This window comes from Mesoplodon densirostris, chromosome 1 (genome assembly GCF_025265405.1).
Source record: "Mesoplodon densirostris isolate mMesDen1 chromosome 1, mMesDen1 primary haplotype, whole genome shotgun sequence".
NCBI lineage: Eukaryota > Metazoa > Chordata > Mammalia > Artiodactyla > Ziphiidae > Mesoplodon > Mesoplodon densirostris.
The window spans coordinates 156,142,472-156,162,356 of NC_082661.1; the positions used below are offsets into that span (position 1 = coordinate 156,142,472).

Sequence of the window (19,885 nt, forward strand, 5' to 3'; positions counted from 1 at the left end):
TAGTTGCAGGGAGACTTGCTCCTTTTTCTCTAATACTCTCTTCACTTACAGTGGCCTGGGAACATCCAGAATATAGAGAAGGCAGAGAAGATGGAGGAAGAGTGATGATATTGACCACACTCCTTCCCCGCTTCACTGCAAGAAAGGCCTGAGCCAGGGCCAAGCAGAATTTTGAATTAGGTGTGAGACTGATGTTAAACTGGACTGGCCTGGACATTTCAATGCCTGAAATAGAGGTGCAGTTACTAAAATGAGACTTGTCACTAAAATCTATGGGATGCAGGATTCAGGATAGATCCTGAATAGATCCTTATAGAGGGAGAGATTCAACAAAACTTTCTTGTAAAGCTATGGTTAGAGAGAAAAATAAAGCCCTTTCCTTCTGGACTTAGCTCATTCAATAAACTGGTTTCATAATTAATAGTTATAAAGAAATTAGCCTTAAAGAAATTGTATTAGAGTCATCTTCTGTCTGCTCTCTTCAGGAGAGCACTTACTTTCTTCCACAGGCCCTCTCCCAAATGGTTAGCCTCTGTTGGACTTGTTCCCTAAACTAAAAAATCCCCAAGCCAACAAACAAAACCAAAACAGCAAACAACTGGGACTTCCCCGGTGGTGCAGTGGTTAAGAATCCGCCTGCAAATGCAGGGAACACAGGTTTGATTGATGGTCTGGGAAAATCTCACATTCTGCGGAGCAACTAAGCCCGTGCACCATAACTACTGAGCCTGCGCTCTAGAGCCCGCGAGCCACAACTACTGAGCCTGCATGCCACAGCTACTGAAGCCTGCACATCTAGAGCCCCTGCTCCGCAACAGGAGAAGCCACCTCAGTGAGAAGCCTGCGCACCACAAGGAAGAGTAGGCCCCGCTCGCCACAATTAGAGAAAGCCCGTGCGCAGCAACAAAGACCCAACACAGCCAAAAATAAAATAAATAAAAAATAAATAAATTCATAAAAAAAGCAAACAAACTATGTCACACATTCTAAGTGATCAAATATTTTTAAATGGTTCCAATATGTTTCCCACAAAATACTGTTGACAGTGAAAATATAGAATTTTGGCATTTTCAAATAGAATTAAACAAAACCTGTATTTTTGTCACATATGAAACCATACACATTTCAGACATATGAAAGCTCTATCATAAGAGATCAGTTTGTTTTTTAGAGAAAGATGTTCTATCTCCAGGAATCCTCTGATTCCTCTTTTGAATTCTTCCAGTTGCAAGTAGCAGATACCAACTTGGGAAAGGGCGTGTTTATTTCAAGGATACAGAAGTGTCTCATGGACCCACGCAGCTTTTGTCCTATTCTTCCCTCCCTTTTTTTCTATTGCCACCCCCAGCTGAGTCTGCAGGCCATCAGGGACAGAGTGTGCATGTTCCACTCTGTAACCTGGAGCGGAGCATCCGCTGTCCCGACTAAGCCACCAATATCTCTCACCTGTGTGACTGCAGTAAACTCACCGGCCTCCCTGCTTTTACTCTTGCCTCATACATTCTCCAAACAGCAATCAGAGTAATTATTTTTAAAGTATAAATTATTTTAAGCCACTCCCCTGCTTAAAACGTTCTAATGACCTCCCCTTGCAGTTAGAACAAAAGTCAAGCTCTTTGTCATGACCTGGTGTCATGGTGGTGGGTGAGGATGGGGATTGAGGAGTGGGGAGCAGGGTTACCTGCCTCGTGACCATTGTCGAGAAGGGTGGTATAGGGGTCTGCGAAGGCTGCCCTGACAAAATACCACAGGCTGGGTGCCTTAAACCACAGAAATGTATTTCTCACAGTTCTGAAGTTCTGAAGTCCAAAAAAAGGAGAGATTGGCAGAGAAGATGGGATGGAGGGGTGTGAGAGCATGACTAAGAGACAGTGACTGGATGACTGGGATATAAATGGAGAGAGTGATTCTTAATGAGAACACAGAACGCAACACTGGGAAAGGAGGAAGTCACTTTCTGTCTAGATTTCTGGAGGTTGGTTTGATCAGAAGAGAATGAGAATAAATTACAGGCAGATAAAGAGACTTAAAGGGATTTCTAAAGCCACAGGGACTTTCTGTTTTTTGCTTATTTGTTTGGCCTCATGGCATGTGGGATCTTAGTTCCCAGACCAGGGATCAAACCCACGCCTCCTGCATTTTAAGCACGGGGTAAGGAATCTCAACAGAGTCAAGTCTAAATATGAAGTAATTTTTGTGAGCAAATTTCAGACATCTTCAGCCCTTCTGAGGTATTAACAGTGCACTCTAACTTAACATTTTCAATCTCCAATTCCATCTAAAGGTCTTCTCCTTTCTCCATATCATAGGGTGTAGCCTTACATCATAAACACTGGTATCTCAATGTTGCTGACTCTCTCACTGCTGCCCCTTTATGTATATGTACCTGGGAAATGTGAGGATGGGGTGATGGTGGGGATTGCACTGTCTGGTTCAACTGCTTTAGGAAGTGCTTGGCCCGAATTGTTGAGAGCTCTCCTTAGACTATGGGGTAAGTAACACTTCCTAGTCCTTGGTTTTGGACCCAAGTCATAGGAAAAGTTCCAGTCAATACCCTATACCATAATCAGTAGAACCAACAGACAAGAAGGGAAACCAAAATTGTCAGTAGGCTATTGAATTATATGGCAGATGAACAACCTAAAAATCTATTCTAAGTTTGGATTAAATAATCATTTAAAAAAGACATAACAAAAAAAATAAAAATAAAAAAGACATTCATAGCAATAGAGAAAAATGGTATGGATTTATGTCAGTTGGTTCAGAGAGTTCACTTCATGGAATGTATCCTAAGGAAATAATTGCTCATACACATCCTAAGAAAATGGATGAACATGCTGCTTATTGCAGAGTTGTTTATGATAATAATGTGAAGTTTGGAGACAACTTAAAAAGATTGCTTGAATACATTGTTAATTAAAATATTTTAAAAATACATTGTAAATAAAATGGAATATTATTCAGCCAATAATAACAAAGCTGTAGGTGGATATTTACTGATATAAACAGACATTTATGATGCATTATGGATTAAGAAAAGCAGATTAAGGCTTCCCTGGTGGCGCAGTGGTTGAGAATCTGCCTGCCAATGCAGGGGACACGGGTTCGAGCCCTGGTCTGGGGAGATCCCACATGCCACAGAACAACTAGGCCCGTGAGCCACAACTACTGAGCCTGCGTGTCTGGAGCCTGTGCTCCGCAACAAGAGAGGCCGCGACAGTGAGAGGCCCGCGCACCGCGGTGAAGAGCGGCCGCCGCTCGCCGCAACTAGAGAAAGCCCTCGCACAGAAACGAAGACCCAATACAGCCAAAATTAATTAATTAATTAATTAATTTTTTAAAAAGAAAGCAGATTACAAAACAGAATACTTGTTCCAGTGCCATCTGAGGGGGCAGGTGTGTGTGTGTGTGTGTGTATGTATGTAAACTGTACAATCTTACTGAATAGCAATTTGGCAACAGGCATCAAGAGCCTAAAGCATGTTTATATATATATTAAAAAGTCTGCATGGTTGCTCCAAAAATGATATTGGTTTATCTCTATATGGTAAGTTATTATTGATTTGAAATTTTGTTTTTATTTATTCATATTTCCTGTTTTCTTCAGTAAACATTTATTACTTGGATAATAAAAAGATCAAATTAACTGAAAAATTATGTTTGAGGAGAACATATACACATATATTTATCTGACCTTGTTCTGAAGAAGAACTCTCTAAACCTAAAAGCAACATATAGCAGTAGTCTGCTGGAGCTGGTTTGTACACACTTGTGAGAACCAGTGGTTAAATATTCAGAAATTTTGCAGGCAGGTCAGTTGGTAGCTAGAAATCAGCTATACTGGAAATACTTACACCATAGATATTGGCAAGTGCTAAAAAATCAGGCTTTTTATTTTTGTTTTGTAACCTGGTTCACCAGCACACAACTAACTGACAGTAGTAGCAAAGAGAAAGTCAACTTACCTGTTTATATAAAAAGTTACGTATTTATTGGTTCAAAAGATCATGAGATAAAAAGATAAACAATGAGGGAAGATGTTTGCCAAAAGTTTGATGGAGGGTTAGTGTCAGTAACATAAAAGAGAATGTATAATTAAATAGTAAAATCATAACCCTGATATAGGCAATGACATGAACAAGTAATTCACAAAAGTGATAGAAATTATCAATAAACATGAAAAACCATCCAAGACATTTATTTACTCCTTCCAGGAATTTATCCTAAGCCAACAGTAAAAAACTTGGACCAAGATTGTGTACAAAGTTGCTGGTTAACATTTCGTGAAGCTAAAAGAGGAACCCTCCCCTCAGGTCAGTAGCTGGAGACAGGTTGGCCTTAGCCTAAGATTTACTCAGGTGGCAACTTAAAAAAAAATTGCTGGAAAATTTTAAGTAGTTAAGGGGGAATTAACTAAATGCTAAATGTCCTAGTGATGTCATTTTTCATTCCCAGCCAGCTTCATGGGGCACAGTTTGAACTCTAGGGTCAGGTTGGAGAGAGGAATTGTGCTTTCTGTCAGGAAAATAGGGAGGGAAGGAAGGAATGGAACACAGCTGTGAGTACAGCTGACCCTTGAACTTATAAGATGAGTTTGAACTGCACTGGTCCACTTACACACAGATATTTTTTCAATAAATATGTACTACAGTACTACACTATTTGTGGTTGGTTGAATCCAAGGATGCAGAACCACAGCTACAAAGGGCCAACTGTAAAGTTATAGTCATATTAGGCACCCTTAACACCTGCTTTGTCCAAGGGTCAACTGAACTAACTCCACTGGGAGAGGCATCTCCCAAACTAGGACACTGGGGTCAGAGCATTTGTTTTCTTCCTTGTTGATTAAGAAACAATACTTCTGCCTCTTCCAGAAAAAAAAAACACTCACAAACTAGAAACGGATGGGAACTTCCACAACCTGATAAAAAGCTAACATCACACTTAATGGAAAACTCACAGCTAACGTCATACTTAATGGTTCTCAAAGCTCTTCCCTAACACTTGGAGCCAGATGAGGATGTCTGCTCACACCACTTCCGTTCCACATTGTACTGGGAGTGCTAGCCAGGGCAGTTAGGCAAGAACATGTTAAAAGGTATCCATCTTGGAAAGGAAGAAGATGACATTTTGCAGATGACATGATTTTAATTGCAGAAAATACTTAGGAATCCACTAAAAAACCATTAGAACTAATACACAAGTTCAGCAAATTTGCAAAGAAGATATGTAAACGGCTAATCTACACATGAAAAGATGCTCAATATCATTAGGTACCAAGGAAATGCAAATTAAAACCATAATGAGATACTGCTTCATTCCCAGTAAGAAGGCTATAATAAAAGTCAGATGATAATAGGTGTTAGCAAGGATGTGGAGAATTGGAGCCTTTATACACTGTTGGTGGAAAGGTAAAATGGTGCAGCTAGCCTGGAACTCCTCAAAAGGCTAAACACAGTTACCATACGATGCAGCAAGTCCATGCCTAAGTATCTAAGTATATACCCAAGAGAGTATGTCTACCAAAAACTTGTACATGAATGTTTATATATTCATAAGAGCCATAAGTGTAAACAACCCAAATATCCATCAGCTGATGAATGGATAAATAAAATGTGGTATATCCATACAATGGAAAGTTATTTAGCAACAAAAAAATGAAATCCTGACACATGGTTCAACATGGATGGATCTTGAGAACACTAGTCTAAGTGAAAGAAAAAAAACCACACAAAGAACCACTTATAATATGATTCCATTTATATGAAATATCTAGAATAGGCAAATCTATAGAGACTAGTACAATCTATAGTGGTTGTCTAGGTCTGAGGCAAATGGGGCATTGGAGGGTGACAGCTAAGGGGTGTGGTTCTTTTCAGGGTGATGAAAATGTTCTAAATTGCTTGTGGTAATGGTTGCACAGTTCTGTGAATTTATCTGAAGTCACTGAATTGTACACTTTAAATGGGTGAAATTTTTTATGGTATATGAATTATATCTCAATAAGACTTTTGTTTAAAAAAATAAACAAGTACAGGTCACATGTAATTGGCAGAATATTTACATTGCCCTGGATCCAAAAAGAAACACCTGGGTATGGAATCAAGAGTGGGCAGAAACTGCTATTGAGAGAAGTAAAGAGGTGCCTAGAGTCTAAGATATGGAACCTCTGTTTTGAGTTAGCTCTTTGAGCTGCTATTGACTGGACTTAGGCTTGTACTTATTTTCATGGCTGTGATAACTCCGTCTAGGCTCAGGCCATCCAATATGGTAGAGCCACTAGCCATGTGTGCCCATTTGAACACCTGAAATGTGGGGAGCCCAGATGAGATGGGCTGTGAATGTAGAACACACACTGGATTTTGAAGGCTTAGAATGAAGAATATTATATATGATATCTTATTAATAATGTTTTATATTGATGGCATGTTAAAATGATATTTTGGATATATTGGTTTAAATATTTTAAAAAGTTAAAAGAAAGCATGTTCTTTGAGAATTAAAGTTTCTCCTTAGGAGAGGTGGATATATCAGTGCCTGGGTGTACATAATTACAAGTATGTTTGTCCCCTGGTTATCTATTACAGGGGTCCCCAACTTCCGGGCTGTGGACCACTACAGGTCTGCAGCCTCTTAGGGACCAGGCCACACGGCAGGAGGTGAGTGGTGGGCAAGCGAGTGAAGCTTCACTTGCTGCTCCCCACCGCTCCCCATCGCTCACATTACTGCCTGAACCATCCCCCACCCACCCACTTCTGTGGAAAAATTGTCTTCCACGAAACCAGTCCCTGGTGCCAAAAAGGTTGGGGACTGCTGACCTATTGGATAATAGGGAGAAAAAAAAAGAGGCGGGTGGGCAACTCAGAGTGGGGATGAGCTTGAAGGGAAACATAGGACTTTTTGAGTGTTAAAGTGCTTTCTTTCTGCCCTGCTGACTTCTCTGTCCTGGGCATTAGTTTCTAGATTTGGTTCACAAAGTCAAATGCCTTTTGGGAGCCAGGAACTGAATTGTTAATCAAAGAGCTCCCTTATCTCCAGTTATGGACCTGGGGGAAGTAATGGTAAGTGAGAGTGGAGGGGGGGGAGGACGTACATTCTTTCAGTCACAGAAATATATTTATAGACATGCCTCCCCCTTAAACAAATTGTGAGGGGATAGGAGGAAACAGAGATAGACAGAATAGTACAAGTCAAAAAGAATCTCAGGGTTCTTAGGGAAGTTGACTTTGCTTGCTGTGAGAGAAAAGCTGATTCCAGCAAGAATTGCATCCAGCTTGTATAGGACATCATGCAGCACCAGGCTGAGCACAAATTCAGAGGAAGACAGCTAGCTAGCATTTCTTAGCTTTATTTGCCCATTTGTTATTTTGTTACTGTTGTTTTAAAAGACCAGAGTGGAGTTATCAGGTTGGATTCCTTGAGCATGCCGACAACATCAACGAACCCACAGGAAATGTCTTAGACCTTATCGGAGAAAAGAGAATGTTAGCTAGCGTGTTTTTCACATGGAGATTTCAAAAATCACTTTTTGAAGAAAGTTTGAAATATCCATGGAAAAAAATTTGAGCACCAGAGTTTCTCTGAAAACCAGTTTGTCGGAAAAGACATGATTAGCATCCATTTGGTAAAAGCCCATGAGTGATCTTCTCTATGAATGAGTTTTAGCAAAACTTTGATCTTGACCCCTCCCTCTTCCCTGTTTCAGCCACCTTTAATAGTGGCCTGATCAAAAGCCAATTAGATGGACTTCCCCGGTGGCGCAGTGGTTAAGAATCCGCCTGCCAGTGCAGGGGACATGGCTTCGAGCCCTGGTCCGGGAAGATCCCACATGCCACGGAGCAACTAAGCCCGTGCACCACAACTACTGAGCCTGTGCTCTAGAGCCCGCGAGCCACAACTACAGAGCCCACGTGCCACAACTACTGAAGCCCGCGCGCCTAGAGCCCGTGCTCCGCAACGAGAGAAGACACTGCAATGAGAAGCCTGCGCACCACAACGAAGAGTAGCCCCTGCTCACCGCAACCAGAGAAAACCTGTGCACGGCCACAAAGACCCAGCGCAGCCAAAAATAAATAAACAAATAAATAAATAATTGTATATATATATATATATATATATATATATATATATATATATATATGGCAATAAGATAAGCAAAGCACCTGGAATACTTCAGGCCAGGACCCCTACCTCCACCAGCAATTTCGAATTCAGCCAATAAATCATCTGTGGATTATTAGCACCACCTCCTTCACTTCCTTAGTGTAGACAGTAGTGAACTAACTGTAGTGAAGGAGAGCCACGGAGAGGCAATTCTATCTTAATGCTGGGTCTAGCAATTAACCCGCAGACCGTTCTCTACATTGAATAGGAGAAAGTACGTTTACACTGACTGTGTAATGTAATTTCAGTGGGTTTCAGTAGGTGGCGTGAAAGAGCTTCCCCACCCCAGCCCCAAACATTAAACGTGGTTACCAGTGAAATAAACGTTTCAGGAAGTACTTGATTTTCCTACAGACTACCAACAGGACAGAGGAACAGGGCATCTTGGTAAGCGACATCTTTTTAAATTCTATAAAATAAAATAATGGTAAAATGAGTCGTTAGACACAAAAGTCTCGCACATCTCTATGATTAAATCCTGGGTGTTTTTGTAAGTGGTTTATTTCTGATATGTACTTATTTATCAGCTCCTTGTCCTAAGTCAGAGAAAGGGTCTGTGTGTGTGTGTGTGTGTGTGTGTGTGTGTTATTTTTTCCTGAATGAACCTCATCTCAGGAGTGATTTGCTTTCAGGAGATATGTTTCAGTTGGGAGATGAATATTTGGGTCACAAACGTCTCCTCATGGGTTTCTTCTAGAGCTGCGAGGTGTTGATTTCAGGTAACACTGCTCTTCATCCTGTCCTCTTGGTTTATCCCTTCGCAGTGATTATGCTGAGGACAATGGGTTATAGGTAAATTACTCCTGGAGGCCGTGCTGCCGAATGACTCGTCTGTTTTTTATGGGCAGGTTCATCTGAGTTTTTTCTCTGGGTTGTTTCCACAAGCTATTTATTTATTTAGTTCTGTTTTCTCAGACCACTGAAACTATCCTGGGGTGCTACTAGTCAGGGGGAATTGCAGGTTTTGAAAATGTTTCCCAGGCTATCCGCAATTGGACCCAAAGAGTTGTGAGTGCATCTTTACAACAGAAAGCAAAAGTTCACAAAACCACATAGGAAACAAAGCAGAAAAGCTCTTGAACTGGTTCTGATCCTTTCAGGCTGTGGTTAATAGCTAGTTGCCCTGGTGCAAAGAAAACTCTCAATAAATATTTGTGGGACTGAACTTAATGGGCCAGATTGTATGAGTATTAGCTATTAAGACAAGTCAAAGTCCTGACTGGATGCCCCCAAAGTCTTCAAACAAAGGCGATTCGCATGTATTGATGCATTGGATCATAAAGGGTGAGGCTAAACCTATCATAATCATGAAAATAGACATAAACACACCTGGAGATATTTTTATACTTTCTAATTAAAGCACCCTATTACTAATCAACTTTGCAAATAATAATTTTATTTGGCAATAAAATAGTTTTGAGTTTCTACTACAGATGAGATTCAGTGCTGGTCATTAGGACTTTGACAAAAAATATTGATTTTTCACTGATCTAGCAAATTTAATATATACAATTTATAGCTCCTGTAAGTGCCTAAAACTCAGTTCCTCTTGTATGCAACACTTTGGCTTCTTAATTATAGAATTCTCTTTTTTCTTTTAGGTAAGAAGTGGATTTATTTAGAGAGAAACACACTCCACAGACAAGAGTGTAGGCCATCTCAGAAGGTGAGAAAGACACCAGGGTATGGGGTTGTCAGTTTTTATAGGGGTGGGTAATTTCATAGGCTAATGAGTGGAAGGAGTATTCTAGCTATTTTGGGAAGGGAAGGGGATTTCCAGGAATTGGACCACCACCCAGTTTTTGATCCTTGTGGTCCATCTTGGAACTGTCATGGTGCCTGTGGGTGTGTCATTTAGCTTGCTGATGTGTTACAGTGAGCATATACCGAGGCTCAAGGTCTAGCGGAAGTTGAGTTGTCCGCCATCTTGGGCCCATTTTGTTCTAATCAGTTTATGTCATGTCCTTGGGCTATGTCATTCTTTCAAAGGTTGTGACTTGCCCCCTTCCCTCCTGTTTCATTCCCCGCTCAGAGATTTTACTCCCATATTCTTATGGGAAGCAGAAGGGCAATGTTCCGTCTTCTGTAAGAGCTTCAAGGCTGAGTAGGGGCGTTGACCTTGCCTGTCAGAGTAAAAATCTCTGGATGCCTGATCTAGGCGCCCCAGGGGCAGGACAGCTCCTTGTTTTAAGTCAGTATGGGCTGGAATCCTCGCAGAGCCATCATCTTGGTGTGGAACCATTGTAACTGCTTCCGTAGCCTTTCTGTGAATCTCCTTGATGATGAAACACTTTTTGTAACAGCATCAGAGTACAAAAATATCTATAAATGACAAAAGACTTAAAAGGTATGGTTAAACATCTGATTACAGTGTAATCGATAAAGAAACTTGATTACAATAACCAGAATTATGAATGATTACATTTAACTTAACATACCAAATAATCCTAGTTAAATATTTCTCTTTAAGATACCTCAGGGGCCCTCTAAAGTTAGCTGGAAATCAAAAGATACTTAATTAAAATTTGACATTTGGGAAGTTTGTCAAAAAGTTTTAAAACACTTGGCACATAAGATCATAGGTCACTGTGAGACAATACTTATTCCTTAACTAAAGTTACAAAAGATCTCAAAAACAAATACAGATCACTTAAAGGCAAAGACACTCATACTATCTCTTATTAAAAGCAGGATTTCAAGAAAACTGTGGAGGGAGAAACCAAATCCAGACTTGTCCCAGCCCACTCCCAACAAAATCCATTTACCCAACTAAATGTAATCCAATCTTAGAAAATCCTGATCATGTATAAGTCTTTTCAGTATTTTTCATTCTTCACACCTTTTTTTTACTAAAAACACTTTTCTTAAAAGTTTTTTTCACTTTGAGTTACTTTTCTTGTTGACAAATTTGTAACAGATAGAATAAGGTCTTATATGACCTCTAATAAACCTAGGTACAGGACTTCCCTGGTGCAGTGATTAAGAAGCCGCCAGCCAATGCAGGGGACGTGGGTTCGAGCCCAGGTCCGGGAAGACTCCACATGCCACAGAGCAACTAAGCACGTGCACCACAACTACTGAGCCTGAGCTCTAGAGCCCACAAGCCACAACTACTGAGCCCACATACCACAACTACTGAAGCCCGTGCACCTAGAGCCCATGCTCCGCAACAAGAGAAGCCACTGCAATGAGAAGCCCACACACCGCAAGGAAGAGTAGCCTCCACTCGCCGCAACTAGAAAAAGTCCGTGTGCAGCAATGAAGACCCAATGCAGCCATAAGTAAGTAAGTAAGTAAGTAAATAAATAAATAAATAAATAAATGTATGGGGGAAAAAGCTTAAAAAAAAAAACCTAGTTACGATAGAAGTATTATACTTAACATTGATGACTCTTACATGTCTATATTAATCAAACCAACAAGCTTAAGCCACCTTCAATACCAGATATCAGTTTAGTAGTGAATATTATCCAGATAACATGAACCTGAAATTCATTCTGGCCAGATTATTTTCTGTTTCTGAGTATTTATATAAGCACTTAATTTTTTTAAGCCTATTAAGTAGAGCTCTTTTACAAATTCATTTTTCGCAATATCATACACCTACAACACACATATAGATACATATGAACACACAAACAAACACAGAAGCCTTATAGTACCCATTTCAAAATTTCAGCCCTCAGTCAGGTATAGCATAAAAGCCATCAGTTACAAGGGGCTGGATTCAAACTGGGCTTCTAGCAGATGGAACAAACCCTTTTTACTAGTGTTTACAGAAAAGGCACTTAAGATTTCTATTTACCTTGACCAGTCAAGTTCTAAATTACTTTACCCTCTTTTTTAAAATTTCCATTTAAAAAGATGTCAGAGATTAGGGTTCCTGAGAAGACCAGATAGGACATTTGCATCTCAAAGGTACAGGCAAGTTCCTCCTAGGATGACTTTGTTTCGCCTTTGTTTAATACTTTCAAGCCTCTTAAGATAAATAGGGAAGGCTTTGGGAGTGGCAAAAGGATTGGTGGGTTTTGGATTATTTTTGGAACTACACCTCTGGTCCTGTAAAGACTACATTTGTAAAACAAGGACACTTGTTACAAAGAATTTTCAAAGAATTGGGTGGTTACCTCAATGATATTGAAGGACTGACATAACCATTCACCTATGTTGGAAAGTTTTACTTTTCCTTATTTAGCTTAGGGGAGAAGGCCTCTTACAAAATTCCTATCAGGGTCTGAATATCAGCTATGGTCAGTTTAGTCAGACCAGCGGCCTCCTATTTTGTTAATCTACTTACAAACTTTTTTTTTTTTTTGCCACACGTGGGCCTCTCACTGTTGTGGCCTCTCCCGTTGCGGAGCGGACCCAGCCGCTCTGCGGCATGTGGGATCTTCCCGGACCGGGGCACGAACCCGTGTCCCCTGCATCAGCAGGAGGACTCTCAACCACTGCGCCACCAGGGAAGCCCTACTTACAAACATTTTTGAAGATCTTCCTTAGGTTTAAGAAATTTGTACTTTATATTTAGACACTGTATAACCCTTTTTACTTAATAATCACTGGCTGGATATCTTTGGCCAAGCCCAGAACCTCGATATTGCACATTCCAGGGTCTACTAAGGCTTCTATTTTAGCTTCAGATTTTATCTGTTCCTTTTTGCTTTTTGTTAGAACCATTTGGTGATGAGCGTGGTTCCCTTGCCCCTCGGGAAAGAGTGGCCCCTAACTTAGTTAACAAATCTCTTCCCATTAAAGGGATGGGACAGTCAGGCATAAACAGAAAGGAATGTAAAAAGAGCTGGCCATTGATCTCCTCAGGTGTAATACGATGGTTTCATAAACAGAGTGCTTCAAATAATGACTATAAATGAAAGGGCAAAATGGAGGTTGAGCAAATAGAAGATATTTGAGTCAACTAATTAAGCTAGATAGAAAACTGAAGCCATGCTTTCATTAAATGCTTGAAGACAGGCAGTTTTGATACTGACCGGGGTTCTTGGCCTTCCCCAATAAATAGAAATTGACTAGAGGCCAGACAGGAAATTCAGGCAAGGCTTTATTGGGGCCCCTGCCGCAGCAGAAGGGAGCAAGAACAAGTAACAGTTTCCCTTGCTTGCTGGCCCGAGGTTGGGGGCGGCGAGCTGGTTCCTTATATGGGGTGAGGTTAGGGGTGTGTCCAGGGGGTCGCTGGAGGCGTGGCTTGGTGGTTTGCCCTCCCCTTAGTGGTGCTGTGTACAGGGGGCATGCGCAGTACCCTGCTTTTGCTCCCGACACCCTGTTTTTGCTCCCGACACCCTGTTTTTGCTCCAGGCTCTGTAGAAGCAGCAGCTGGGCTCTTTTGGTCTTTTTGTGTCTTTTGTCCAGAATTTGCCCCAACTGCACATGCTTGCAGTTATTTTTAGTCCCTTATAGTTGTTTTGGTGTTTTTTGTTGCTTGAGGAGTCATTTGTCCAGATGCAAGCACTGCAGCACTGCCACAAAGGGTCCCAGCTCCCAGGCTGTCTCAGTTTTATAAATTTAAATTTGTTGTGATGGTTGCTGTTGTTAAGGAAACAAAGACAGCTTTCATCTTGCTTGTGATGGGTTCACTGTGTGCTAAGCACTCACGTCTGTGTGTGGGATCCTGTCTCTGCCCCTTGTCTCTCCGGTCACACGCTGTGCACCATACCTGACGGTGCTGATCACTGCTTCCTTGAACTCTGGAGTTTGGCCAGAAAGTTAAAAGATCCCCAGATTTGGATTCAGGTTTAGGAATAAGTAGGGAAACCTACTCGAGCCATAAGCCCAAACCACTTTTACTTCAATATAGCTTATACAGGATGGTTCTGTTCTGAGATATTAGGCACTGGCCCAGGCAGTAACTGAGTATTATTTTTATTCTCACTGAAATATTTCTCCTTGTATGAGTAGCTCTTTCAGGAAGCTAGAGAGGAAGACTTGGGACATGTCTGGGTCTTTCAGCCAAATACAAACAATGACATAAAAATACCACCCTTACTTTTTTTTTTTAATTAATTTTATTTTATTTATTTTTGGCTGCGTTGGGTCTTTGTTGCTGCGTGTGGGCTTTCTCTAGTTGCAGCAAGTGGGGGCTACTCTTTGTTGCGGTGTGTGAGCTTCTCATTGCGGTGGCTTCTCTTGTTGTGGAGCACGGGCCCTAGGCGCGTGGGCTTCAGTAGTTGTGGCACGAGGGCTCAGTAGTTGTGGTGCATGGGCTTAGTTGCTCCTTGGCATGTGGGATCTTCCCAGACAAGGGCTCATACCTGTGTCCCCTACATTGGCAGGAGGATTCTTTTATTTATGGAATTTTTGAATTTTATTTTATTTATTTTTTATACAGCAGGTTCTTATTAGTTATCTATTTTATACATATTAATGTATATATGTCAATCCCAATCTCCCAATTCATCCCACCACCACCACCCCTCCCCCTGCCACTTTTGGTTGCAATGGTGAATGGGATTGTTTCCTTATTTCTCTTTTTGATCTTTCATTGTTAGTATATAGGAATGCAAGAGATTTCTGTGCATTAATTTTGTGTCCTGCAACTTTTATCAGATTCCTTGATTAGCTCTAGTAGTTTTCTGGTGGCATCTTTAGGATTCTCTATGTATAGTATCATGTCATCTGCAAACAGTGACAGTTTTACTTCTTCTTTTCCAGTTTGTATTCCTTTTATTTCTTTTTCTTCTCTGATTGCCGTGGCTAGGACTTCCAAAACTATGTTGAATAAGAGTGGCGAGAGTGGACATCCTTGTCTTTTGAATAAGACCAAATTTAGGCACCAAACTGTGTGTAGATAACAAAAGGTAATACAAAAAGAATCCTAATTCAACCACACAGGGACGGAACTCTCAAAAAAGCCATGGTGGGGGTACGTATCAAATGTAGAAAGTACACCGGCTGTGAATCCTAGTGTGAGCTCTAAAGGATCTTGGGGAGGTTGGGGTCAGAGGACTCGCCTTGAATGTGTAAACCCAACTGTATTAGTTTCCTGTGGCTGTTGTAACCAGTTACCATAAACTTGGTGGCTTAAAACAACGGAAGCTTGTTCACTCATAGATGTGGAGGCCAGAAGTCTAAATTCAGGGCATCAGCAGGGCTGCACTCTCTCCAGAGCCTCTCCGGCTTCTGGTGGCTCTCTGGCTATTGGCATTCCTTGCCTTGTGGGTGTATAATTCCACTCTCTGCCTTCATATGGCTATCTTCATATCTTCATATGGCCTTCTTCTCCATGTCTTTGTTGTCTCTGTCAAATATTCCTCTGCCTTTCTCTTTTTTATAATTTTTTATGCTTAAAAAATTCTAATTATTATTTTTAACTGAAATGTAGTTGATGTAATGCATAATGATTTGACATTTGAAAACATTATGGAATGATCACCACGATATGTCTAGTAACCATCTGTCCCCATACAGAATTATTGCAATATTATTGACCATATTCCTTATGCTGTATATTACATCCCTGTAACTTATTTATTATATAACTGGTGGTTTGTACCTCTTAATCCCCTTCACCTATTGCTCCCACCCTCCATCCCCCTCACCACTGGCACACATTTATTCTCTGTATCTATGAATCTGTTTTCATTTTGTTCGTTTTGTTTTTTAGATTCCACATATAAGTGAGATCATGTGGTTTTTGTCTTTCTCTGTCTGACTTATTCCACTTAGCATAATACCTTCTAGATCTAACCATGTTGTTGCATATGGCAAGATTTCATTGTTTTTTTTTAGTGGCTGGGTAGTATTCCATTGTATACGTATACCACATCTTTATCATTTGTCTATTGATGAACACTTAGGTTGCTTCTGTATCTTGGCTATTGTAAATAATGCTCCCTCTTTCTCTTATCAGGATAATTGTCATTGGATTTAGAGACCACCTAGATAATCCAGGATGATCTTCTCAAGATTCTTAACTTAATCATCTCTACAAATACCCTTTTTCTAAATTAGATAATATTCAGTTAGGAGATTAGGACATGGTTAGGAGGCAGACATATCTCTTTTGGGGGGAGGGTCACCATTCAACCCATTACACATCCATATTAAAAGTAATTCAATTAGAGATAGTATAATTGCTTATAAATATGTACATTTTCCTGGTTTCAGGTTGTGTGACTCCAAATAATGTAGCCTTCATTTAATGAGTCTCTAGTAAAAAATGGTTAATGTCAGCCATGCCTAATTTAATACAGTCAATTAATGTTGAGTTTTTTCCCCCTAGGATCTGTATGTGTATCAAGATGCTCTGAAGAATAGCAACTACGCTTAGGATTGTCTACTGTTACAAAATGACTAAAACGAATTCTAGCATCTTCCATTTTGCCATCATCTTCATATTAATACTTGAGATCAGAACCCAGTTATCTGATGAAAGTGAATTTTTAGTTGACAGATCAAAAACAGGTCTTACCCATGTTCCCAAAGACCTATCCCTGAACACAACAATCTTAGATATATCACAAAACTACATTTCTGAACTTCGGACTTCTGACATCATATCACTATCAAAGCTGAAGATTTTGATAATTTCTCATAATAGAATCCAGTATCTTGACATGAGTGTTTTCAAATTTAACCAGGAACTGGAATACTTGGATTTGTCCCACAACAAGCTGGAGAAGATTTCCTGCCACCCTACTCTGAACCTCAAACACTTAGACCTCTCATTTAATGCATTTGATGCTCTGCCCATATGCCAAGAGCTTGGCAACATGTCTCAACTAGAATTTCTGGGGTTGAGTGCCACACAGTTACAAAAATCCAGCATGCTGCCGATTGCTTATTTGCACATCAGTAAGGTTTTACTGGTCTTAGGAGACACATATGGGGAAAAAGAAGACCCTGAGAGCCTCCGAGACCTTAACACCCAGAGTCTGCACATAGTTTTCCCCACAAGAAATGAATTCCATTTTATTTTGGATGTGTCAGTTAGTACCGCCGTAAGTCTGGAACTGTCTAATATCAAATGTGTGCCAGATAATAATGGGTGTTCTTCTTTCCAAAATGTTCTGTCAAAACTTCAAAAGAATTCAAGGTTATCAAATCTTACTTTAAGCAACATTGAAACAACTTGGAATTTCTTCATTATGATCCTCCAATTGGTTTGGCATACAAACATCAAGTATTTCTCAATTTCAAATGTGAAACTACAAGGTCACGTTGACTTCAGAGATTTTGATTATTCTGGTACTTCACTGAAGGCCTTATCTATACACCAAGTTGTCAATGATGTGTTCAGTCTTCCACAAGGTTATATCTATAAAATCCTTTCAAATATGAACATCCAGCATCTCACAGTGTCTGCTGCACACATGGTCCACATGGTCTGCCCATCCCAAATTAGCCCACTTCTGTATTTGAATTTTTCCAACAATCTCTTAACAGACATGGTTTTTAAAAACTGTGCAAACCTGGCTAATTTGAAGATACTCAGTTTACAAATGAATCAGTTAAAAGAACTCGCAAATATAGTTCATATGACCAAGGAGATGAAGTCTCTACAACAATTGGATGTTAGCCAGAATTCCCTAAAGTATGATGAAAGTGAAGGAAATTGCCCTTGGACCAGAAGTTTATTAAATTTAAATATGTCTTCAAATATACTTACTGACTCTGTTTTCAGATGTTTACCTCCCAGGGTCAAGGTTCTTGATCTCCACAGTAACAGAATAAGGAGCATCCCTAAAGATGTCACCAGTCTAGAAACTTTGCAAGAACTCAATGTTGCTTCCAATTCTTTAGCCCACCTTCCTGGATGTGGTACCTTTAGCAGCCTTTCCATACTGATCATTGACTATAATTCAGTCTCCAACCCATCAGCTGATTTCTTCCAGAGCTGCCAGAAGATTAGGTCCCTAAAAGCAGGGAACAATCCATTCCAATGTACCTGTGAGTTAAGAGACTTTATCCAAAGTGTAGAACAAGTATCAAGTGAAGTGGTAGAGGGTTGGCCTGATTCTTATAAGTGTGATTATCCAGAAAGCTATAAGGGAACCCCACTAAAGGACTTCCATGTATCTCAATTATCCTGCAACACAGCTCTGCTGATTGTCACCATTGGGGTCCCTGGGCTAGTGTTGGCTGTTACCGTGACTGTCCTCTGTATCTACTTGGATCTGCCCTGGTATCTCAGGATGGTGTGTCAGTGGACCCAGACCCGGCGCAGGGCTAGGAATGTACCCTTAGAAGAACTCCAAAGAACTGTCCAGTTCCATGCTTTTATTTCATATAGTGGGCATGATTCTGCCTGGGTGAAGAATGAGTTAATACCAAACCTAGAAAAAGAAGATATAAGAATTTGTCTCCATGAGAGAAACTTTGTTCCTGGCAAGAGCATCATGGAAAATATCATAAACTGCATTGAGAAAAGTTACAAGTCCATCTTTGTTTTGTCTCCCAACTTTGTCCAGAGTGAGTGGTGCCATTATGAACTCTACTTTGCCCATCACAATCTCTTCAATGAAGGATCTAATAACTTAATCCTGATCTTGCTGGATCCCATTCCACAGTATTCTGTTCCTAGCAGCTATCACAAGCTCAAAGCTCTCATGGCACAAAGAACGTATTTGGAATGGCCCAAGGAGAAGAGCAAACATGGACTTTTTTGGGCTAATCTAAGAGCATCCATTAATATTAAACTGATGGACAAAGCAAAAGAAATAAGTCACACACAAATCTAAAAATATTCCTCTGCTGCATTCGGAAAAAATGTTGGTGCTTTTGGAAGCTCCAGCAATGACTTTATTTTGCATCAATATAGATATAAACATGATTCTGAATTTAGGATGTAAATAAAAATGTGTATGTCCTTTCAGGCCCCAGTTCCCCATATATATGTGGTAATAAATTTGGTGAAATGTTAAAATTTCATCAGTTTAAACAGTTAATTTCTACCACATGAGTGATTTACCTATTTCATTTTTTTTGTATTTTTGAATTTTATTTTATTTATTTTTCTATACAGCAGTTCTTATTAGTTACCTATTTTTTTTAACATCTTTATTGGAGTATAATTGCTTTACAATGGTGTGTTAGTTTCTGCTGTATAACAAAGCGAATCAGCTATACATATATATATATATATATATATATATATATCCCCATAACTCCTCCCTCTTACGTCTCCCTCCCACCCTCTCTATCCCACTGCTCTAGGTGGTCACAAAGCACCGAGCTGATCTCCCTGTGCTATGTGGCTGCTTCCCACTAGCTAGCTATTTTACATTTGGTAGTATATGTAAGTCCATGCCACTCTCTCACTTCATCCCAGCTTACCCTTCTCCCTCCCCGTGTCCTCAAGTCCATTCTCTACGTCTGCACCTTTATTCCTGTCCTGCCCCTATCTTCAGAACCTTTTTTATTCTTTTTTAGATTCTGTATATATGTGTTAGCATACGGTATTTGTTTTTCTCTTTCTGATTTACTTCACTCTGTATGACAGACTCTAGGTCCATCCACCTCACTACAAATAACTCACTTTCATTTCTTTTTATGGCTGAGTAATATTCCATTGTATATATGTGCCACATCTTCTTTATCCATTCATCCAATGATGGACACTTAGGTTGCTTCCATCTCCTGGCTATTGTAAATAGAACTGCAGTGAACATTGTGGTACATGACTCCTTTTTTTTTTTTTTTTTTTGCGGTATGCGGGCCCCTCACTGTTGTGGCCTCTCCCGTTGCGGAGCACAGGCTCCGGACGCGCAGG

The 19,885-nt window shown here is 40.2% G+C and overlaps 1 protein-coding gene across 5 annotated transcripts in view; it reads left to right on the plus strand.

Annotated features, from left to right (window-relative positions):
* TLR1 (toll like receptor 1) overlaps positions 1-19,020 on the plus strand; it is a 37,025-nt gene extending 18,005 nt beyond the window's left edge. For 2 of the 5 annotated variants that reach the window (XM_060111168.1, XM_060111155.1), the window contains exons 2-4: positions 9,765-9,829; positions 11,118-11,444; positions 16,397-19,020. In XM_060111168.1, coding sequence (XP_059967151.1) covers positions 16,464-18,854 — 2,391 coding nt within the window. In that variant the 5' untranslated portion in view covers positions 9,765-9,829; positions 11,118-11,444; positions 16,397-16,463 and the 3' untranslated portion in view covers positions 18,855-19,020. Of the gene's footprint in view, positions 1-8,492; positions 8,551-9,764; positions 9,830-11,117; positions 11,453-16,396 lie in introns of those variants that run through there. The other 3 variants (XM_060111162.1, XM_060111149.1, XM_060111141.1) reach the window with 3 other exon arrangements.
* The last annotated feature ends 865 nt before the right edge of the window (positions 19,021-19,885 follow it).